General features: G+C 40.9%; 1 protein-coding gene across 4 annotated transcripts in view; it reads left to right on the top strand.

The window, feature by feature from the left end:
• Positions 1 to 24,261, top strand: part of tent4a (terminal nucleotidyltransferase 4A) — a 118,306-nt gene that overhangs the window by 73,741 nt on the left and 20,304 nt on the right. For all 4 annotated transcript variants that reach the window (XM_085988706.1, XM_085988705.1, XM_085988709.1 and 1 more), the window contains exons 2-7: positions 1,567 to 1,690; positions 5,349 to 5,395; positions 11,857 to 11,977; positions 12,065 to 12,172; positions 21,879 to 22,007; positions 22,154 to 22,367. In XM_085988706.1, coding sequence (XP_085844832.1) covers positions 1,567 to 1,690; positions 5,349 to 5,395; positions 11,857 to 11,977; positions 12,065 to 12,172; positions 21,879 to 22,007; positions 22,154 to 22,367 — 743 coding nt within the window. The remainder of the gene's footprint in view (positions 1 to 1,566; positions 1,691 to 5,348; positions 5,396 to 11,856; positions 11,978 to 12,064; positions 12,173 to 21,878; positions 22,008 to 22,153; positions 22,368 to 24,261) is intronic.

Below are 24,261 nucleotides of genomic sequence, written 5' to 3'. Positions count from 1 at the left end.
ACAATTTTAAATCTGAGATTGATAGATTTTTGTTAACCAAAGGTATTAATGGATATGGGCAAAGGCGGGTATATGGAGTTTGGTCACAAATCAGTCCTGATCTCATTTGTATGGCGGAACCGGCTTGAGGGGCTAAATGGCCTACTCCTGTTCCTATGTAAGGTTAGACTGGGAAGAGGGGCTAATAGAGCATAGTAAGAGGTTAGACAAGTTTTGATCTTGGGCAGAGAAAGAATCCAAGGATGCTGCAGCAGAGTTGGAGCCTGGAGGAAGCAGCTGCACTTTTGCAATTAGTGACACCAGTACAGTAAACCTGGTCAGAACAGAGTGGTGGAATATGAAAAAGGGGGAAGGGATGCACAGGCGAACGAGGAGGGAGGCAGGGATAGCAGATTAGAAGGGGGCTGTGGGGGGTGGGGGGGGGGGTGGATGGGTAAATTATTACACCAAATTCTGACTTGACTGCATGACTGAATTTATTCATAAAGATTAATATAAATAGACTATAACTATTGTAATATAAGTTCTATTCACACTACTCATGATGTTTTGTCCCTAAAGGGAAAGGAATTAGACTTGCCTCTTAACCCTGCAAATTTTTTGGATAATGATCTGCAGACTGATCTTGGGTCCAGCCTGACTTCATAATTATGCCTGCCTGTTGCACTCGCTGCTTTAACAACGGAAACCTTTGTCAATATCGCAACAGCACTAAGCTTGACGACACTCTGTCTAGGCCCATAACTTTATCCTGAAAGTGGCAGTCTGTGCCGCAGCTGCATGGACTGGTCTTGCATTGCGCGCCTTTGTGCCGTGGGATAGGTGATGGCTCGGAAAGGGGAAGCCTGGACATGCTGACGCAAGTCGGCAGCCCAGAGGAAGACTGATACCAGAGGAAGAAATAAAACAAAACTCCAGATAGTAAAGCATGGGAGCGAGGGCTAAGACAGCTAAATAAGTAAAATACAGAGTCAGCATAGCTGGGCGGGTAAAACAGTGAGACTTATCGAGGCTGTTCAAACGTGAAAAACAAAGTACAGGGTAAAAATAATTCTTCTATATTTTATGTTTGTCAAACCCATCAATTTGGCAAGCTGAGGACTTAGTTGTAGTATGAGATTTTCAGCAGTACAGACCGAGGAGCTGGGAGACGCTAAAATAAATGCTGCAACACTACTGCTGGTGGAAGGGTGTAATTCAATGTGGCAAATTAACACAGTCCAAACTGAAAGGTAGAATTTGAAAATTGAGGAAAAATTTGAGTTTCACAGGCGTCGCATCAAAATCAAATGGTGCAGTTGGAGAATGTGTGTGGAATGTTTGATTTTTTAAATATTATACAAAATGGTTTTCTACTTTGGTTTGTAAACTGCTGGAACATGTGGCCTCTGGCTAATGTAAAACATGTAACTTTTTATGTAAAACTTGTCATATGTGTAGAGCGAAATGTTGGTGTGTAATCAAAGAAAACTATTAAAGTTTGAAGGAAAGGCTCATGAAAATATATACTTTGAGAATTAAGTTTTATTGCAGAGCTCTAATATAAATTGTGTTTCATTTTGTTAGTCTCCATGAAGAAATCATGGACTTTTACAATTTCATGTCACCGCGCCCCGAAGAGGAAACCATGCGTAAAGAAGTAGTGAAACGAATAGAATCTGTTATCAAGGAGCTTTGGCCAGCAGCTGATGTGAGTATTACCACATAAAACTGATCATTTCTACTGAATTTACTTTCTCCTTAACTCTTATGTTTCACACAGGCGAGATCCTAAATTTGCAGACCAAATTTAGTTCTTTAAAACTAACATTTTACTTGCCAAATAGAAACCTAGATTTTGATGCTAGCAATTTATTTTCTAGTTCTTTTCCCTAATCTACAAAGCATTTTCTATTTTTTTTTGTATGGATCCCTACATGTGTATATATGAATATTCAAAGAGGCTGAATTCATGTAAATTAGGTCATCTAGTTGAATAGCTGCTCCAGCTACTGGAATTAAAATATTCCAAAAACATTGTGGCTGGAGTTGTATAAAATCAATGCAAAATATTTTGCATTGTTTTTCTTTTGATTTATAGCCAATAAGTCTGACTACACTGACCCATAAAGCGTACTAAGCTTAAATAAAGGAGACTATGAAGGTATGAGAGCAGAGTTGACTAAAGTGGACTGGGAAAATAGATTAAGGTGTAAGACGGTACATGAGCAGTGGTGTACATTCAAGGAGATATTTCACAACTTTCAAGAAAAATATATTCCACTGAGGAAAAAGGGGCGTAAAAGAAAAGACAGCCATCCGTGGCTAAGTAAAGTAATAAAGGGTAGTATCCGACTGAAAACAAGGGCATATAAAGTAGCCAAATCTAGTGGGAGGATAGAAGATTGGGAAGCATTTAAAAGCCAGCAAAGAATAACTAAAAGATTAATTAAGAAAGGGAAGATAGATTATGAAAGTAAACTAGCAAAAAATATAAAAACAGATAGCAAGAGTTTCTACAGTTATATAAAAAGAAAAAGGGTGGCTAAAGTGAATGTTGGTCCCTTAGAGGACGAGACCGGGAAATTAGTAGTGGGGAACATGGAGATGGCAAAAGCGCTGAACAAATATTTTGTATCAGTCTTTACAGTAGAGGACACAAAAAATATTCCAACACTGGACAAACAGGGGGCTATGGGGGGGGAGGAGCTAAACACGATTAAAATCACCTAAGGAGGTGGTACTCAGTAAGATAATGGGACTTAAGATGGATAAATCCCCTGGACCTGATAGCTTACATCCTAGGGTCTTGAGAGAAGTAGCGGTAGGGATTGTGGATGTATTGGTAATTTTCCAAAACTCACTGGATTCAGGAAAGGTCCCAGCAGATTGGAAAACTGCTAACGTAATGCCCTTATTTAAAAAGGGAGGTAGACAAAAGGCTGGAAACTATAGACCAGTTAGACTAACATCTGTGGTTGGTAAAATGTTGGAGTCCATTATTAAGGAAGCAGTAACAGGACATTTGGATAAGCATAATTTAATAGGACAGAGTCAGCATGGTTTTATGAAGGGGAAGTCATGTTTGACAAATTTGCCTGAATTCTTTGAGGACGTAACAAACAGGGTGGATAAAGGGGAACCAGTGGATGTAGTGTATTTGGACTTCCAAAAGGCATTTGACAAGGTGCCACACAAAAGATTACTGCACAAGATAAAAAATCACGGGATTGGGGGTAATATACTGGCATGGGTGGAAGATTGGTTATCTAACAGAAAACAGAGTTGGGATAAATGGTTCATTCTCGGGTTGGCAATCAGTAACTAGTGGTGTTCCGCAGGGGTCAGTGCTGGGACTCCAACTCTTTACAATCTATATTAATGATTTGGAGGAGGGGACCAAGTGCAACATATCCAAGTTTGCCGACGATACAAAGATGGGAGGGAAAGCAGTGACTGAGGAGGACATAAATAACCTGCAAAAGGACATAGACAGGCTAAGTGAGTGGGCAGAAATTTGGCAGATGGAATATAATGTTGGAAAGTGTGAGGTTATGCACTTTGGCAGAAAAAATCAAAGAGCAAGTTATTATCTTAAGTGGAGAGAAACTGCAAAGTGCTACAGTACAAAGGGATCTGGGGGTCCTGGTGCATGAAACACAAAAGGTTAGTATGCAGGCACAGCAGGTGATCAGGAAGGCCAATGGAATCTTGGCTTTTATTGCAAGGGGGATGGAGTATAAAAGCAGGGAAGTCTTGCTTCAGTTATACAGGGTACTGGTGAGGCCACACCTGGAATAGTGTGTGCAGTTTTGGTTTCCATATTTAAGAAAAGATATACTTGCTCTCAAGGCAGTTCAGAGAAGGTTCACTCGGTTGATTCCGGAGATGAGGGGTTTGACGCATGAGGAAAGGTTGAGTAGGTTGGGCCTCTACTCATTGGAATTCAGAAGAATGAGAGGCGATCTTATCGAAACAAAAAAGATTGTGAGGGGTCTTGATCAGGTGGATGCGGGGAGGATTTTCCACTGATGGGTGAGACTAGAACTAGGGGGCATAATCTTAGAATGAGGGGTTGCCCTTTCAAAACTGAGATGAGGAGAAACTTCTTCACTCAAAGGGTAGTAAATCTATGGAATTTGCTACCCCAGAGAGCTGTGGCAGCTGCGACATTAAATAAATTTAAAACGGAGATAGACAGTTTCCTAGCTGATAAGGGAATTAGGGGTTACGGGGAGCGGGCAGGGAAGTGGACGCTATTCTAGGTTCGGATCAGCCATGATCCTATTGAATGGCGGAGCAGGCCCGAGGGGCCGTATGGCCTACTCCTGCTCCTACTTATGTTCTTATGTTAAAACAAAATGGTGAGACTCTGCTGAGACGTCGTTCTGATAGCAAAATTTCCTAATGGGCTGGATTTTGCGACCCCTATGGATGTGTACATGTCCGCAGGGGGCCGCGCAAGTGCTGGTTTCAGACAAAGCGCATGTGCTGAAACCCACATGCCCAAGAAAAGTGCCTCTGCGGGTGTGGAGAGTTGCGCTTTTTGAACAACTTCTGCCCGCTGAATGCACGGACCCAGAGAGGCCCAGAATCGCAAGCCGCCATTTTTCCTGGGCCACCAGGTACTTTCGTACACATTTTGCAGTGTGGAGGCGTCTGTCCGCGAGAAGCCTCCGATCGCAAATGTTGGCCCATTAAGAATCTTAAAACCGAGAATCTATCAGTATTGTGTTTTGAGGCAACCAGGTGATATTCTACTTTTTAAAATAATTGAGTGTCAAAATGTAAAAAGCAAAGTTGATAGTTTTGGTTATTAAATCCAAGTCATGATTTATGCAATTTTCTGCGTTTTCATATTCCTCCATCGCCAACTCTCTTATGCAGGTAAACCAAGCAATTTGTCAGGAGAATGGATACTGCCGTGTGTATTCACACAAATTTCCCCCTCACTTGACCAAGTGTACTAAAGTCAATTGTGGTGCCTTCATTGAAATTGGCTAATCATAGCACTGATTAAGACTCAATGCCACACTGCAAGATGCATTTATTCACTGAGCTATAATGGCCCAAGGAAACTTAGAAATAAAAAACTAAATGCATTTGTTTCTAATCAATGTAACATTGTGTTCCAACTTTGTGAAATTTTAATCAATTTATATTTTTGGTAGCTATAATATTCCCTTTGAAAAATGATTAATTTTTCCAAACGGAAGAAACCTCTCCTGATCCATGAATTCATACTGTGTGCAAAATCTATTCAGTAAATGATGTATAGCAAAATGGCAAACTGAAATTTGTAGTTGTGCAGCCTAAATAATCAAATATGATCTTTTGTAGTGAATGATGCATGTATGTTTTGTTCACAGGTTCAGATTTTTGGAAGTTTCAGTACAGGACTCTATCTCCCAACTAGGTAGGTGAAAATTATCTACCAATTATTAGCATGCTAGTGCTAATGCTAGAAGAAGATCTCAAACAAATGCCAATCAGTTAATTGTACTAGTTACAGAATTTGTTTCGGAGTATGTTTTCCAGAAGTGTTTCAATGTAGTAAATTTAATACCAACACCTAGGAAAGAAGAACAAACGAACTTACATTTATATAGCACCTTTCAGAATTTTCACAATCTCGGGATGTCCCAAAGTGCTTCACAACCAATGAGGTTCTCTTACGTTTGAAGTGTAGTCACTATTTGTAATGTAGGAAACATTGTGTGGCCTTGCTGTGTGCAAATTGGCTGCAGTCAGCAGTGAGATAATGACCAGATAATGTTTTTTAGTGGCCAGGTCATCAGGGAGAACCCCCTGCTCTTTTTCGAATAGAGTCATAACGGCACAGAAGGAGGCTATTCGGCCCATCGAGTCCGTACCAGCTCTCTGTAGAGCAATCCAGTCAGTCCCATTCCCCCACTCGATCCCCGTAGCCCTGCATGTTTATTTCCCTCAAGCACCTATCCAGTCTCCCCTTGAAAACATTGAGTGTCTCCGCTTCCACCACTTCCGTCGGCAGCAATTCCAGGTCCTCACCACTCGCTGCGTAAAATAGTTTTTCCTCACATCCCCCCTGTATCTCTTGCCCAAAACCTTAAATCTGTGTCCCCTAGTCCTTGTACCATCAACTAGTGGGAACAGCCTTTCCCTGTCTAGCCTATCCAACCCAGTCATAATCTTATACACCTCTATCAAATCACTCCTCAACCTCCTTTTCTCTAATGAAAACAAATCCAGCTTCTCCAACCTGTCCTTGTAGCTAAGATCCCCCATCCCCAGAACCATTCTGGTAAATCTCCTCTGCACCCTCTCAAGGGTCTTCACATCCTTCCTAAAGTGTGGTGACCAGAACTGGATGCAATACTCCCAGTTGTGGCCTAACTAGTGCTTTTATAATGGTTCAGCATAACTTCTCTACTTTTATACTCAATAACTTGATTTATGAAGCCCAGGATCCCATATGCTTTGTTAACCACTCTCTCAATATGTCCTGCCACCTTCAGGGACCTATGCACATTAACTCCCAGGTCCCTCTGTCCCTGCACACTCTTTAAAACTGTGCCATTAAGTGTATATTGCCTCTCCCTGTTCCTTCTGCCAAAATGCATCACCTCACACTTCTGTATTTTGTCTGCCCATTCTGCTAGCTTTTCTATGTCCTGTTGCAGTCGATTGGTATCATTATCACTGTTTGCCACACCCCCACATTTGGTGTCGTCGGCAATTTTAGAAATTCTACTCTCTATTCCAATATCCAGGTCATTTATTTATAGCAGTGGCCTCAGCACTGACCCTTGGGGAAACACCACTGTCTACCATCCTCCAGTATGAAAAATAGCCATTTACCACAATTTGCTGTTTTCTGTCCTTTAAATGGAATTCAATCCGGAGAAGTATGAGGTAATGCATTTGGGAAGGGCTAACAAGGAAAGGGAATACACATTAAATGGTAGGACACTGAGTTGTGTAGAGGAACAAAGGGACCTTGGAGTGCATGTCCACAGATCCCTGAAGGTAGCAGGCCAGGTAGATAAGGTGGTTAAGAAGGCATACAGAATGCTTGCCTTTATTAGCCGTGGTATAGAATACAAGAGCAGGGGGGGTTATGTTTTTCAACTATATAAAACACTAGTTAGGCCTCAGCTAGAGTACTGCGTGCAGTTCTGGTCACCATATTACAGGAAAGATGTGATTACACTAGAGAGGGTACAGAGGAGATTTACAAGGATGTTGCCGGGAGTAGAGAATCTTGGCTATGAGGAAAGACTGAATAGGCTGGGTTTGTTTTCCTTGGAACAGAGGAGGCTGAGGGGAGACCTTATTGAGGTGTATAAAATTGAGCGGCACAGTTAAAGTGGATAGAAAGGACCTAGCAGAGGGGTCAAAAACCAGGGGGCACAGATTTAAAGTAATTGGTAGAAGGTTTAGAAGGGATTTGAGGGGAAATTTCTTCACCCAGAGGGTTGTGGGGGTCTGGAACTCACTGCCTGAAAGGGTGGTAGAGGCAGAAACCCTAACCACATTTAAAAAATACTTGGATGTGCACTTGGGATGCTGTGACCTGCAGGGCTACGGACCAAGAGCTGGGAAGTGGGATTAGGCTGGATAGCTCTTTGTTGGCTGGCGTGGACACGGTCGGCCGAAATGGCCTCTTTCTGTGCTGTAACTTTCTACGATTAAGCCAATTCCTTATCCAAGCTGCCACTGACCCACCTATTCCATGAGCCTCAATTTTGTTAACCAGCCTTCTATGTGGTACTTTGTCAAACACCTTCTGAAAATCCATGTAGACAACATCCATTGCATTCCCTTGATCAATCCTCCCTGTTACTTCATCAAAAAAATTCAAATAGATTAATCAAACACAATCTGCCTTTTACAAATCCGTGTTGGCTCTCCCAAGTGCTTGTTAATTTTTTTCCTTCATTATTGTTTCTAAAACTTTACCCACCACTGATGTTAAACTGTAGTTACTAGGATTGTCCTTGCACCCTTGAACAATGGTCACATTTTCCACTTTCCAATCCTCAAGACCCTCCCCCACATCTAGGGAAGATTGGAAAATTATGGCAAGCCCTTCCACTATCTCCTCCCCCTAGTGCCATGATTTTCTTTCTAACACACACGATCGGGTAACCGGGGCCTCAATTTAACGTTTCATCTTGTATAGCTGTACCTCTGACAGTGCACCACTGTGTTGAAGTGTCGGCCTAAATTATGTGCTCCAGTTTCTGGAAACCCGCAACCTTCTGACTCGGGTGAGAGTGCTGCCACTGAGCCACAGCTGACAATAACTAAACTAGTTGTATAAGCTTGTTCATAGGTTGTGTAAGTAATTATAAAAACTCACTTTTTGACTTGAATTTCTGATACCATTTTCACTCTGCCTTAATGTGCTTTTTAATTAAAATAAATTCCTTAGCGAGGGACATTTCTATATTCATGCAAGGTTAAGGAATTCAATCAGTCTGATTTGCATGGTCAAGTAGTAAAGTGTAGTTCAGGCTGTTGCGTACTCTTGGTCTTTATATTTATATAGAATTGAATGGCTGTAGTGGAGTGTGTGTGTATTTTACTAATTTGTCAACCCCATTTTTGATTAGGATTAGCAATCACTTTTTTTAGGCAGGAAGATGAGACAGAAAACAATGACCTAAAAACCTCATCTGTTCAATACATTGAAGTCCCCTGGGCAGCATGGTATGCACATCTGATTTCAGTTCTCTTCTGTTTACAATCTGAGCTTTATGGAATGAGAGGTTGTGCCTAGGTAGTCTATGGCTGCTTACAAAGTGCATTGGTAGTGGCCTGGCAATAGGTCATGCACCTGCAGCCTTGGCTGCAAAGGTGTTGGGAGATGATCACAAAGCTGGTAACATTTAGGGTGGGAAATAGTTTCTTTACAGCAGCAGCAATGTCAAAAATTAATTGTACAATGTAGCCATTTTAGTCGGGTGGTGATTTCCCATATTCATTCCATTTTGTAAGACCTCTTGGACTGCACCCTTTAGTTCCTTTTCACTGATTGACTGACTGTAATCTTGACCGTTGTCAATATGTGCAAGAAGACGTGATTTTAATTTTCATAGAAAGTTACAGCACAGAAAGAGGCCATTTCGGCCCATCGTGTCCACGCCGGCCAACAAGGAGCTATCCAGACTAATCCCACTTCCCAGCTCTTGGTCCGTAGCCCTGCAGGTTAGAGCATCCCAAGTGCACATCCAAGTACTTTCTGAATGTGGTTAGGGTTCCTGCCTCTACCACCCTTTCAGGCAATGAGTTCCAGGCCCCCACAACCCTCTGGGTGAAGAAATTTCCCCTCAAATCCCCTCTAAACCTTCCACCAATTACTTTAAATCTGTGCCCCCTGGTTTTTGACCCCTCTGCTAAGGGAAATAGGTCCTTTCTATCCACTTTATCTGTGCCCCTCAATTTTATACACCTCTAAGATTTAGATTTTTTTCATCTATGCTGTAAAGTAGTGCTCGTTTGCAACATATAGTTCTCATTGTAGCTTTAAGCTTTTTGAGAATTCTAGGTTGGGTAGGCTTTCCCTTTTAGATGAGATGAGGTTTTGAGTAATGATTGTGTCAATAAGACTTCATGCCCTTAAATAACCTGTTAAAATTTGAACATGTTCAGCATGCAAGAAAACTTCAAGATGGTTACCTGATCCACAATACTAAAGTGTGTCCTGGGGACTGATCTAGATATCAGGAGTTCCCTACTGCAGTGACTTTGCAAGTACCTACAACAAGCTGCTCTGTTGGCGGTCATCTTTATTAACACTTAAAGCTGCATATACTTAATTTGGATGCAATACATGCACCCAGGCCAATAGTGATTGCCATGGCCAGTCAGTCAAGGATGCTTTTGAGACAGGCACCCAAGGGATATTAGCCTGCTGATTTACTGGCCTAGGATTTTGGGTTGCCCCATGAGCTTTAGTGGAGGACGATTACAATCATGTTCTTGGGCAAGACCGTATTTGGGAATAGGTCGTATCCACTCTGTAAAGCCGTGAAAAGCAATACAGAAGTATTCACACCATATTTAGTACAACCACCAAGGCTCCGCAATGTCCATGCTCATCTAAAGACAGAGATCCTCTTATCCCCACAAGATTTCAATTGGGGAGAAAAGCATTCTGGGAGGAAGCAGGTGGTTCAAGAGAGAAATCTCGGCTACAACTCACAAAGGAGTGTGTCATAATGGCTACTTCCAGACAGGAACATGCAGGATACTACCAGCAAACTATGCAAGGCCATCAGACACACTAATTCTGAATGTGGGTTCCAAGCACAGCAGTATGAACTTATATTTGCATTCTTGATGGCAGCCATCTTTGTTGTGCTCCATGCACGGCAACTTATGCAATCCCTGCGATTGAACCTCCTTGCAGTGGTCCGTGGCACTTTTTCACTTTCCTGAGTAACTATCAAAGGTAGGATAAACAGTGCTTGCCCTATGACATGGATGCAGGTTAAAAGTTTACTTTTGTGGGGTGGGGAGAGCATGCATGGTGCATGTTATGATCTTAACTTCCATCTCCAAGCTGGCATCCCTACAGGAGAGGGAGGCTGAATCCAGTGTGTCACACTCTCTGGAAATCATTGCACAGTTTTGGTTCTTAACTACTTTGAGAACTAGATGCAGGACATCATGCTCAAAGTATGGACTAACAATGGTCTACCACATTAACTGGAGGGGAGGAGAATAAAGAAGTTTTATTCCTGATCTTATGTGGACAGGTGTGCACAAATGGCACTGATTTAGCCAGAAGGAACTGGACCTCCAAACAATATATAGTGAGAGTGCTGAATGGGATGATGGATGCAATAATTTGGCTATGATAGATGTTCCTCCAGGAAGCTTAACTGGGGCATCTCCCAAAAGTGAACTTCATGGGTATTTTCTACAATAAGTTGCTTTTTGTCTAGAGCAAAGCCCTGAATGAACTATTTAATCCTTAATAAGGTAGAATCATGTGTGCCGCCTTTCAATTTCCCCAACAAATCTTTTGTCAAATTCAGAAGGGGATTTTTCATTATTCTGTGCTTGCTATGAGCTTTAAAGGAGCCTGTTTATGAAAATTACTGATTAAGCTGAATGGACAGATCAAACATTACAGATTGCAGCACTTCTGTTTGATGGCATGGTTTTTGAGTGTGACAGGCTGGAAGGTTCCAGTAGTTGGTTGAAACTAGCAGGCTGGATTCTAGGAATGTGTCCATGTTGAAAATGTGTAATACCAAATAGAACTCTTTGATTCACCGAGGTTGGGACCACCATTACAATCTCTCGCTGTATGATGTATTAGCCTTCCTCTCGTAGTTCAGGTGCTGCGAGTTGAATGTCTAGCCGAGTGTTCCTGAGCGTTCTTATTGCTGCTATCTCTGATTATCATGTTGTGATAGTAAGGCTAGGTAGCACCCAATGATGTTCTTCATAAGGAATATCTGGAAGATGCACCCTTTTGTTCTTCAGGTTGTTCCAACATGAGACTTGAATCTGGCTCTAAATAAGATATCCAATGCTGAACCCATAAGTTCTTAAGACTTCAAACTGCTATCATTTAAAACTGCCATTTTCTGGCACTCGTTTTGATCTAATAGTTGCAGAAGACCCATTTGATCTTGGGAGGGGGCAACAGGGCAGAAGGAAAGAACCAATTTGCTTACAATTCCCTTATAGCTAGCCCTAAAGTTCAATGGTTTTAACATAAATGGATAATAAATTTAGGAAGCCATATATAACCAATATTGATCAGGAAAATAACACTACTTCTTAGCCTGTGGTTTCCAGCTGGCTGGACTTTACAAAAATTTGACCTGCAAGTATGAGCATTGTGGTAATTTTTTCTTATGGTCTTCTGCTTTACAGTGACATAGACCTGGTAGTATTTGGGAAATGGAAGAACCCACCTCTACAGCTATTAGAGCAAGCACTACGAAGACGGAATATTGCTGAACCATATTCTATTAAAGTACTTGACAAAGCTACAGTAGGTTATTCAGGAGAATGTCTAATCTTTTTAGAACTGTTTACTTTAATGTGCTACTTGATTTCAAAAGTTTCTCAACTTTTATAGGTACCAATTATAAAGCTGACTGACCAGGAGACAGAAGTCAAAGTAGACATCAGTTTCAATGTAGAAACTGGTGTGAAGGCAGCTCAATTTATCAAAGACTTTATTAAGGTAAAATATGGCTTGTATGCACACACATAATGAAGAATAATGAGTGAGTGGCTCTTGGCAAATTCATTTGCATTTGATCAGGAATTAGGTAGTTAATTGAATAAAAAGGGTTTAATAGTAGTCTGTTTCCTTAGTTTTAGTTCCAGTGCAGCTGGTGGTGATATAAGTGCTAGTCTATTGTGGCACAGGTTTGGAATGCTTATGCTTTGAAACTTTCAAATAAAAATAATTTCAGTAACCAAGTTGTGAAAATAGGTAATAGAAATTACATGATTTATCATGTGACTTTTTTATCTCAAATATTTGTATATGCAATAAACTATTTGAATTTTAGAGGTTAAATTATAAAATTTAATAGATTTAGATATGTAATATAAAAGTAGATTTGTAAAGGAATGAGCCATACCTATTCAGAAAAATACACCACCCTATGACCAGAATTCTGACTTTATTAAAACATGACAAACTGGGTTTAAAAATCTAAACGCCTCAATGACGAAGCTGTAAATGTATATAAATGATCTAGACGAGGGAACTAGATGTAATATTGCCAAGTTTGCAAATGACACAAAGCTGGGTGGGTGTGTGTGCTGTGAGGAGGATACAGCGAAACTCTAAAATAACAACAGAAAATGCTGGAAAAACTCAGCAGGCCAGGCAACATCCATGGAGAGAAATTAGAGTTGACGTTTCGGGTCGAAACCCTTTTTCAAACCCTGTTTTGAAAAAGGGTTTCGACCCGAAACGTCAACTCTAATTTCTCTCCACGGATGTTGCCTGGCCTGCTGAGTTTTTCCCGCATTTTCTGTTGTTTTGGATTTCCAGCATCTGCAGTATTTTGCTATCGTACAGAGAAACTCTAGTATGATTTGGACAGGTTGGGTTAACGGGCAGATGCATGGCAAATGCAGTATAATGTGGATAAATGTGAGGTTATCCACTTTGGTGGCAAAAACAGGAAGACTGATTATTATCTGAACGGCAATAGATTGGGAAAAGTGGAAGTGCAACGAGACCTGGGTGTCCTTGTGCACCAGTCGCTGAAAGTAAGCATGCAGGTGCAACAGGCGGTTAAGAAGGCAAATGGTATGTTGGCCTTAATAGAGGGAGAGGATTCAAGTACAGGAGCAAGGATGTCTTGCTGCAGTTGTACAGGGCCTTGGTGAGACCACATCTTGAGTATTGTGTGCAGTTTTGGTTGCCTTATCTGAGGAAGGATGTTCTTGCCATGGAGAAAGTGCAGCGAAGATTCACCAGACTGATACCTGGGATGGCAGGAATGACGTATGAGGAGAGATTGGGTCGATTAGGCTTATATTCGCTAGAGTTTAGAAGAATGAGTGGGGATCTCATTGAAACTTATAAAATTCTAACAGGACTAGACAGACTAGATGCAGGAAGGATGTTCCTGATGGCAGGGGAATCCAGAACCAGGGGTCACAGTCTAAGGATAAGGGGTAAGTCATTTAGGACTGAGATGAGGAGGAATTTCTTCACCCAGAGAGTGGTGAACCTGTGGAATTCTCTACCACAGAAGGCAGTTGAGGCCAACTCAAGAAATATATCTAACTCCTTGAATATATTTAATAAGGCTAAAGGGATCAAGGGATATGGGGATAAAGCAGGGACAGGGTACTGAATTTGGATGATCAGCCATGATCTCATTAAATGGCGGAGCAGGCTCGAGGGGCCGAATGGCCTACTCCTGCTCCTATCTTCTATGTTTCTATGTTTTGAGGTAAGATGAGTTGGTAACACAAAGCTGTAAACAGAATACAGGCTTTTGAAATGGGAATTGGTTGTTGACACTGGCCCTATTGAAGCAAAGGATTGGAGCTTCCAGAAAGTCTGAGCTTTGGGAAGAACACAATACTATAACCCAGTTAAATTGTTTTAAAACAACACTTGGTAAACAGGCACATGAAAGAACACAATGGTATAATGTTAAGGTGTCATAAGCCAACACTTCAGGAAACAGAAACACAGAACATTGAAGAACCATATGCTTTCATAAATATGACATGAAATGAAAGACAGGAGACATAAGTCTGTAATGCAACCAACTGAGATGGCTAGGAAAACAATCATGTACTCGGTTGAAGTGTTTTTAATTTACATGTTGTAAAAGATATAAACAGAAGACTTTGTAAATATGACCTCAATAGATGCACCAAGCAATCACATGGTTTTTGTATTGAACTTGGAACACATAGGAGATGTGAAGTCTGCTTACAAGCAGCTACGGTGATTTAAGAATTGAATAGAAGACCTTCATTAAAAAACGGCAATAACAGATGTATCTATTTGATGCCATTTTTTATAAGTTTTGAACACTACACAGCAGACAGAATTCTGCAAGCTAACAGCTGAATTGACAGTAAGAATAGAAAGAAGTCAACAGAAAGATGACTAGAGATAATTAGCTTACATCAGCAGAAAACTTCAAAGGATATACCACTGAAAAAAGGGTATAAAGTAATAGAACTTTCAAATAGGGAAACAGAAGTCGCTGAAAGGGGCAAAGCAATTCTCGCTCTTCAGAGGCAGGCTCCAAGTTTTTAAATGAGTCTCGGGGATCAAAAAGTTACTTTCATTTGATTTCCGTGGATATCCTGGATTAGAAATAAGTAAGAAATATAAATATGTAACAAAGTTAAGATTTGAAAATAAAGATCTCTGAGAATAAGAATTGTAAGCTATTTGTTTTTGGAACTGTTAATGTTGCGACGGAATCACCAGCTGTTAAATACATGTCGGTTCTTTAATAAATCTATATATTTTTAGAATTGTCTCACATCGTACTTCTGTATCAAACTCGCGAACTTGATCTCTGTACACTCTTTGGTGAGGAGTTGCAAAATTCTGGGGGGGGTTTCCGGACCCTCATAACATCCGGAAGGTTACAATCTAGTTAAACTTAAGAGTGCTATCTGGAGGACGGTAACATCTTCAAGTCGTTCCTTTCCTTTAGGGAGAGATAATCTGGACTTTTAGACCCAATTAAGTGTCTTATAGGATTTGGCTATTTCTAACTTTAGTTGAAGGTGAACGTCTGGGGAATATGCCTGATCCAGGGTAGCCCGAAAAGGGCTAGGGCTAGTAATTATCCCTTCAGATTGACCTGTCCATGTGAATGAAATAGATATGTAGTCATGTGACCAAGCATATTACAGTCTGGTTTAATTCCCCAAATCATTACGACCATAAACATCCTAGGTATCTGTTCGTCCTTTGTTTATCTGATCATTTTCGGTGAGTTTGTTGCACAGCCCGATAATCTGTGGTTCTTGTCATTGGTTTGAAATACTGTTTAGTATACTGGCAGAGTTGGAGGTCGAGATGAAGGTAGGTGATTGCAATTGAGTCTCCTTCATCTGATGGAAGAAAGGTTGAGTTTGCTACACTGGGACTAGATGGCTTTTATAGATTCAGCTTTTTTTGGCTGATCTCTTTGAGCTACCCTATTGATATATTTAAGATATAGGAGTTAACTTTCAACTTTGCCAGGGATGGAAAGCTGGTGGTATCTGATAGCTGCCTGTTACACACCACAGCCAATTTTCCTTTCCATTGTTATGAAGGAATCAGAATAGGTAGATAGAATGGAAGGGAATTGTTTAAACTAGATGCAGAAGTCATTGTGGTAGATGTAAGAGAGCACCCGTACCAACTTGGAGTAAATCTTCAGCTGCACAGTGAAAACATAAATCAAAGCTTAATAAGTTTTATTCCAATGGTGGGAGAAAAACAAAGTAAAAATGTTACTAAAGTAAATGGGAAAGGTAAAAAGCAATGGAGTTGTGCTTGCATTAATGCAAGAAGTCTGACATAACATTGGCATGTTCTTGTTGGAAATAAGATGGTTGAGAGGTGATAGTACTATTTTTTAGAATTCTTATGGGACTCGACCACGTAGACCATGACCAGCTGTTCCATCTTGTCCAGAAGACGGGGCTGTGCTTGTAGTGGGATAATTTTAAAACAAACCTGCGGTGAGCAAGTTGTAATTCTATGAAACCGGGTCTCTAGGGAGACAGTGGAAGCTGGAAGTGTTGATTTATTCAAATGCAAATGAGATAGATTATATCGATTGGAATACATTCTGAGTAATTTGAGACCTGGTATATGGCAAGTGTAGCATTCTTGGAGGAACGGGTGATTTTTGGACCCCTAGTTCCCAAAGCTTTCCACCACTGGGCATTTCCTCCTCATGTATGGGTCCGTTGCAGACTAATTGATAGAGATTGATTACCATTATTAGTCAACAACTCTCATTGTTTCATGCGACCACCAGTATGGTCGAAGGCAAACTAGATGGACCTTAGTCATTTATTTATCTAACAATTTCTATGTTCCTGTGTAAACATCTTCAATATCCTTGACGACTTTGAAGATATTGTGGATTAGAGAGTTCCTTATGATGTAGTTTATTTGGACTTTCATAAAGATTTTCATGTTCAACACCAAAGACTGATTCAAACTAAAAGCCACAGGAATCCAGGATAAAACATGTGACTGAATAAGAAGCTGGTTTAAAAACAAAAACAGTACATGTCCGAGTTGCCCTGTCAGACTTGTTGTTGATTGGAGACCTGCAAGTCTGCTTGGACCCCTGTTCTTTCTAATTTATGTTAATGATGCAAATATCAAAACCAATGCAAACTTGAGATTTTCTGACAACAAAATAGAAAAATACAATTTGACAATGCAGCAGAAGAATTTAGGTCTTTTATGAATTTGAGCAGAGAAGTGGCAAGTGAAATTGCACATTAATTTAAAAAGTGCATCATAGTTTGCAAGGAGTGGAATTTAATTTCACTGGGAAACTATATTAAACTCATTGTTTCAAAGGTAGATGATGTACATAGAAATGTTAACAACATGGTAACAGGCCATTCTGCCCAACCAGTCTCAGTCTTTATCCTCCATGCTAATAAATAATTCTATTCATGTTTACCTGCCCTGTTCCTATATCCCATTACCTACTTATCCAATCTAAATCTTGAATGTTTACCTAGTTGGGGAGAAAGCAGGGACTGGGTACTGAATTTGGATGATAGCCATGATCTCATTAAATGACGGAGCAGGCTCGAGGGGCTGAATGGCCTACTCCTGCTCCTATTTTCTGTGTTTCTATGTTTTTGTCTCAACCACGAACCCTGGAAGTAAATTCCACAGCCTGACAAATAATTTTTTCTTGCTCTCTGTTTTAAATCTCTTGTAATTTATGGCCCCTTTGCTTCTACCTACTTGGAATTACAAAACGCACTTGATGAGGTGCCACATAAGGTTGTTACTCAAGATGAGGGCTCATGGGGTTGGGGGTAATGTATTAGCATGGATAGAGGATTGGTTAACAGACAGAAAACAGAGTAGGGATAAACAAGTCATTTTCAGGTTGGCAGGCTGTAACTAGTGGGGTGCCACAAGGATCTCTGCTTGGGCTTCAGCTATTTACAATTTCTATGAATAACTTTGATGAAGGGACTGGGTGTAATCTATCCAAGTTTGCTGACGATACAGAGCTAGGTGGGAAACTAAGCTGTGAGGAGGACACAAAGAGCCTGCAAAGGGATATACAGGAAACTTTGTGCTATCCGACACCGATGGGACCGAGCTGTTGCCGTTCCCTCAACTGCCGGACACGCCAGCGTTAATGTTGAAGCATATGGAGCTTTTCATCTCCGTATCTGATAACAAACACTGTTGCTTAGCAACAACTTCTAAACAGTCGGCCCGTACCTTTTTGAAGCGTCTCTCAAACTGTTGCTAAGCTACAGAGACTTTGCAGAGCCTGACTTGGAAAAAAAAGCCACGAGAAGAAAAAAAAACCTAACAAAATGGCTCCTGATTTTTGCCAGTGGCTCGAGCTTGCCAGACATTTAGCCTCCGGATAACAGTTTCCTGTAGACAGGTTAAGTGAGTGGGCAATAAGGTGGCAGATGGAGTATAATGTGGGGAAATGTGAGGTTGTTCACTTTGGTAGGAAGAATAGAAAAACAGTTTTTTAAATGGTGAGAAACTATTAAATAAAGATTAGGTGTCTTCGTACAGGAAACACAAAGTTAGCATGCAGGTACAGCAATCAATTCGGAAGGCAAATGGCATGTTGGCCTTTTATTGCAAGGGGGTTGGAGTACAAGAGTAAGGAAGTCTTGCTACAATTGTACAGGGCTTTGGTGAGACCACACCTGGAGTACTGTGCACAGTTTTGGTCTCCTTATCTGAGGAAGGATATACTTGCCTTAGAGGCGTGCAACGAAGGTTCACTAGATTGATTCCTGGGATGAGAGGGTTGTCCTGTGAGGAGAGATTAAATAGATTTGGACCTATACTCTCTGGCGTGTAGAGGAATGAGAGGTGATCTCATTGAAACATGTAAGATTCTGAGGGGGATTGATAGGGTAGATACACTGAGGTTGTTTCCTCTGGCTGGAGCGTCTAGAACCAAGGGGGCATAGTCTCAGGATAAGGGGTAGGCCAGTTAAGACTGAGATGAGGAGAAATTTCTTCACTGAGGGTTGTGAATCTTTGGAATTCTCTACCCCAAAGGGCTGTGGATGCTGAATCGTTGAGTATTATTGAAGGCCGGGATAGATAGTTAGATGGCTGTTTGGTCTCTAGGAGAATTGAGAGATATGGAGATCGGGTGGGAAAGTGGAGTTGACGTCCAAGATCAGCCATGATCTTATTGAATGGTGGAACAGGCTCGAAGGGGCCATATGGCCTACTGCTCATAATTCTTATGTTCTTATGTACCCTGTTCCACCTTTTCATAATTTTAAACACTTACCATAATCGCCCTGCAGAATGCAGTGTTTTAACGCAAAAGAGACCCAATTTATAAAGTCTGTCTTTGTATTTCCTTGCATATTAGGCAGTATCCTAGTGAATCTACGTCGTGCACTCTCTTAAAGCCTCAATATCCTTCCTATAGTATAGAGCCCAGTACTGCACAGTACTCTAACTGCAGCCTTGTTTAAGTTTTTATAGGCTTATCATTGCTTTGCTTTTAAATTCTACATCTCTTGTTTTTATTTTTTTTTTTAAAACTAAATTCCATTAGCTTTCTTTAACAGTGTCATCTACCTGAGGTGCTGCCTTTTATGTCATGTGAACCTGTACCCCCAAATCACTTTGATGTTTCACAGCACTGAGTTTCCATTCAGAATATAATTACGGCTTTTTTTACCAAAATGTATCACCTTGCAGTTACTTGCATTGTATTCCATCTGCCAATTTTTAGTCCCTTCCCCCACCTTATCAATATCCCTTTGCAGCTTCCTTTGATTTTCTAACGAATTATCTATGCCTTCTATTTTGGTATCATTTTCAAATTTAGACACCACTCCCTTTAGGCCTATTATCCAAATCATTGATGTACACCGTGAACGGAAGTGACCATAGAACTAAACTCCTGTGGGGTACAATCACCCACTTCCAACCTAACTATTACTGTTTCCTCCTTTTGTAATCAACTTTTAATTCAGTTTGCTATCAACCCCTTAATTTCATACCCCTTGATCTTCTCAAGTAATCTCCTTTTGTAGTACCTTATCAAAGGCTTTCCTTCAGTCGATGTATAATACATCCACTAAGTTTTGAGCATCTTAATTCTACGCTGGCTACTTCTAACTATTTTACTTATCTAGATACATGGTAATTTTATTATTGGTATAAAGACTTTTTTTAAATTTAAAATCCCTACCACAGATGTTAAACTAGCTGGCCTCTAATTAATTACTTGGATTAGTTCTATCTCCCTTTTTAAAACGGGTACTACATTGGCCACTCTGTCGTTTGGCATACATTCATACTCGAGGCCTGGAATATAATTTCTAGGTTAACGGCAATTTCTTCCCATTTCTATCTTGGGATACCAGGAAGTATCTCGTCAGGGCCTTGGCCTAGCCGAACTAACTTAACTAAATATTTTCATTTTATCCAACAACAACTTGGTCCGAGAGATGGGTTTTAAGGATGCTCTTAAGGAGGAAAGGAAGATAGTCAGAGGGAGGTTTAGGGAGGAAATTCCAGATCATAAGGCCTAGATGGCTGAAGGCACGGACCCAGTGGTGAGGTGATAGAAGTGGGAGATGCACGAGAGGACAGATTTGGAGGGATGCAAAGTTCTCAGAGGGTTGTACAGCTGAAGAAGATGGGACGATAGAGATTGGGAAGGTAGAGGTCATGAAGGGATTTTTAAAAAGGATGAAAATTTAAAATCTGAGTTATTGGGTGAACGGGAGCCAATATAGGTAAGCGAACACAGGGGTAATGGGTGAGCTGGTCTTGGTGCGGGATAGGATACGGGCAGCAATGTTTTGGATGAGCTGAAGTTTATGGAGGGGTGAGAGTTCAGCTAGGATATCATTGGAATAGTCAAGGCTGGAAGTGAGTACACATGGATGAAAGGTTTGGCAGCAGACAGACTAAGACAGGTGATGGTATGGAGGTGGAAGGTTGCGGTATTTGTGATGGAGAGAATGTGTGATCGGCAGTCGTATTGGAAGCCAAGGTTGCAAACAGTCTGGTTCAACCGGAGATATTGGCCTGACAGGAGGATGAAACCGGTGGTGAGGGTATGGGGTTTGTGGCGGGGGCCGAAGGTGATGGCTTTGGTCTTCCCAATGTTTAACTTGAGGAAATTGCAGCCCATCCAGATCAGACAAGGAGTTTGGCAGCATGGAGGCAGTGGAGTGGTCAAAAGAGGTGTTGGAGAAGTAGAGCTGGGCGTTGTCAGCGTACGTGTGGTCAACTCTTGTCAAAGACCGAAAATCATTCGAAAAGAATGAGGAGGGATAGTCCACCAGAGTCACGGTCACCGAGGATGTCATTTATGACTTTGATACCCTTTCAGTGCTGTGGCAGGGTGGAAATCTGATTGGAGAGATTCAAACATTTGATTTCTTATTCGCCATACAGTTCTCATACCAGCAGCTCTATTGAGCACAATGAAGCAAGTTTCTATATTGGTGAGCATACAAAGGACCTTGACTAACAGATTTTGTCTGACTGCTGAACACTTTCTTGGGCATCTTTATGGTATATGTGTTTTTTTCTATTATATCCTTGGACTGCAATGCTATGTCAATATTCTGTCCTGTTTTAAGTGTTGGGGCCTGCAGCAAACTAACAATAATCTCATCCTGAGGTAATAATTACTTCAAAACTGAGAAACAAAAACATTAAAATATTAGAAATTAATTTCAGAAGTACAGGGTATTTGCAAAACCTTTTTTTAATGGAGGATATTCACTGTGCAAACCTTTCCATCAAGCACAGCCCTGTTTTTGAAATATTCTTCTGCTGTGATGGTGATGTGTGCATTTTGCAGAACTACTTTGTGTGGTCCAATTTTTGTTCTTTTCAGTATTGTAGGACCTTTGTTGACCGTTAAGTCATTGTTGATGCAATTACTCCAGTTTTGCTGACCTTTCCATTCCCTTCAGCCTCTTTTTGCATGCTTTCCAAGCTACTTTGTTAGACATCATCCATTGTAGGGCGGTAGCATCAAAGGTAACATTGTTACTGTGAGTTCATGCTGTTAAGTTTTGTGCTCTACAAGTCAAATGTCACTAATCTGAGGAGTTTCATGACATGATAAATCAATTTTATATTCTAATTTTAATGTTTCAACTTTATTCCTTAGCAATGTTTGTCTTAAATTGAGAATTAATGCAAATGTGTTTATTTTTCTTAACAGGGCTACCCAGTGTTGCCTTACTTAATACTGGTCTTAAAACAATTTCTTCTTCAGAGGGATTTGAATGAAGTCTTTACTGGAGGAATTAGTTCTTACAGCCTCATTTTGATGGCTATTAGTTTCCTACAGGTAAAACTCATTATCTATACTTCAAGATAAGGTTGTGTGTCAAAACTGTCTTGTGTTTGCAATATGCAATATATGAAAACTGGTGAATTTACTTTTTGCAAAATTAATGTCTTCAAGCTAAACCCTGAATCTCTTGAATATTACAGTTGCATCCGAGGATTGATGCCAGAAGGTCCAGTGTAAATCTTGGAGTTCTTCTGGTAGAATTCTTTGAACTGTATGGGAGACATTTTAATTACTTGAAAACTGGTATTAGGATAAGAAGTGGAGGTGCTTACGTTGCCAAAGATGAAATCATGAAGAACATGACCAATGGGTATAGACCATCAATGTTGTGTATTGAAGATCCTCTGGTTCCAGGTAATTCTTCAAATTGATTTTAAAAATGCATTTTTGTTTGTATGCCTTGCAATTATGTTTTTTCTTCCCCCTCCCTACTGCATTCCTCAACATGTGGGTAGACTGTGGAGCAGTGCTAGTTAGCTACACGGTTATATTGCCTGCTATATGCTGCTTTTTTAATGTTAAAAACAAAGATGGTTGGGAAATTAAGCTATCAGGGAATGAACCACATGACTACATCCAAGAAGGAGACTGCTACAGGGCAGTGCTTTTTTGGGGGGGGGGAGGAGGAGGCATGTTGCTTTGTAGGGAGAAGTGAAGTGGCGTAGGAAAGAAAGCAATTGTATTTATGAAGCATCTTTCACAATCTCTGGATGTCCCAAAGACACTCACAACCAATAAATTGTTTTTGAAATGTGGCCACTTGTTTTGGAAGTAAACGTGACAGCCAATTTGCACACAGCAATTTTGCACAAACAGCCAAGAGATCAATGATCAGTTAATTGTTTTTGGTGGTGATTGAGCGATAAGTATTGGCTAGGACACCAGGGGAACTACATTGCCGTTTGAATAGTGCCATGGGATCTTTTATGCAAAGGTCGATTATCTGTGCTGTGCAAATTTTATTAAAATAATAGCTGTACATGATTGCTCTTCTTCTCTTCCCTCCCCGCCGCCCCTAAGATTTTTTCTGTCTAAATAGCAATTGTTATTTTACTGGAGAATGAACATTTTCTGAAAGAAATGGGATGACTGCCTATGGTAGGTAAGCCACCATTACGTAACTTGGGTTTAATCTTATTCTTTGGAAGAAATTTTGCCTCAAAGTGCAAGACTCCCTTTAGCCTGCCCTTTGTTTCTCTTTCTGACTAGTTGTGGCATAGAACTGCACTCCAGTTTGCTACATTAGGGGAGAAATTGGTTAGCGCTCAACTGCAGGCACAAAACAGGTGATGTGACTGCAACGTCCGCCCAAGGAAATTGGCCTGAGGATTGTCCGAAATTGGCCCTTGGGCCTCATTACCATGAAACTAGCAAGCTGCAGGGTCTATTTGGGTGACCCGATGCAGCTTGCTGGATGGGCTGAATGCAAAATTGGCCAGCTTGAATGGCAGCAACGGCAGTAGGTCCTGGTGGGGATAGGGAGGCGAATGGGGGTGGGGGGCAAGCATGGACTGGCAGTGGTCTGCAGTATTCCTGTGGAGTCACGAAGTGCACTTCTCTTGGCTCCACGTTAAGGTAAGTGGGGGGGGGGAAATGTACTTACCTTTTCTTCAGCCTCCAGTGTTCCCTTTTACGGTCCGTTGGTTAGCCGCTGTAGACCGGAAGACCTAGTCGGACCTTGCACAGCATCAGCTCTGCCTTGTTTTCGACCAATTTCAAGTCGGGGTACTAAAACAGACGTAGGCCCCTGATTAGCATATGCCTGTAAATACCGCCTGATCCACAATTTTGCATGCAGCCCACTTCGGAAATGAATCCGGACATAGCGTCTCAAAATTGGTATGTTTTGCACCGAATAAATTGGATGCAACTCGCATCAATTTCTCCTCCATTGCATTTTATTGATCTTGCGATTGGGCTCTTGACACTGACTTGCCCATTCAAAAAGGAATGATTCAGAGCAGGGCATTTCTATACACCAAATTGCCGAACGATTATCTGCCTGCAAGGTGAAAATTTCTTTAAAGGGCCAGTTTCCTTTGATTTTTTTTTCCCCCATGGGATGATAGTCATATCTTGTGTGTGGGAAATTATCTTTCAAAGTACAAAGAAGGCTTTTGGTAAAAGTAACTAAGTTGCTGTTTTTAGAAGTACTGATGGGAAATTTTTTCATGTTCAAATATCGCTAAGTCTTCCTAATGGTATTGTTACTAAATAATTTGAGCGTATGCTTCCTCCTCCTTGTCTG

Source organism: Somniosus microcephalus, chromosome 5 (genome assembly GCF_052327205.1).
Source record: "Somniosus microcephalus isolate GS21.2 chromosome 5, FLI_Smic_1.0, whole genome shotgun sequence".
NCBI lineage: Eukaryota > Metazoa > Chordata > Chondrichthyes > Squaliformes > Somniosidae > Somniosus > Somniosus microcephalus.
Note: the sequence above shows the minus strand (reverse complement) of the source record. Positions and strands in the feature narration are given on the sequence as shown.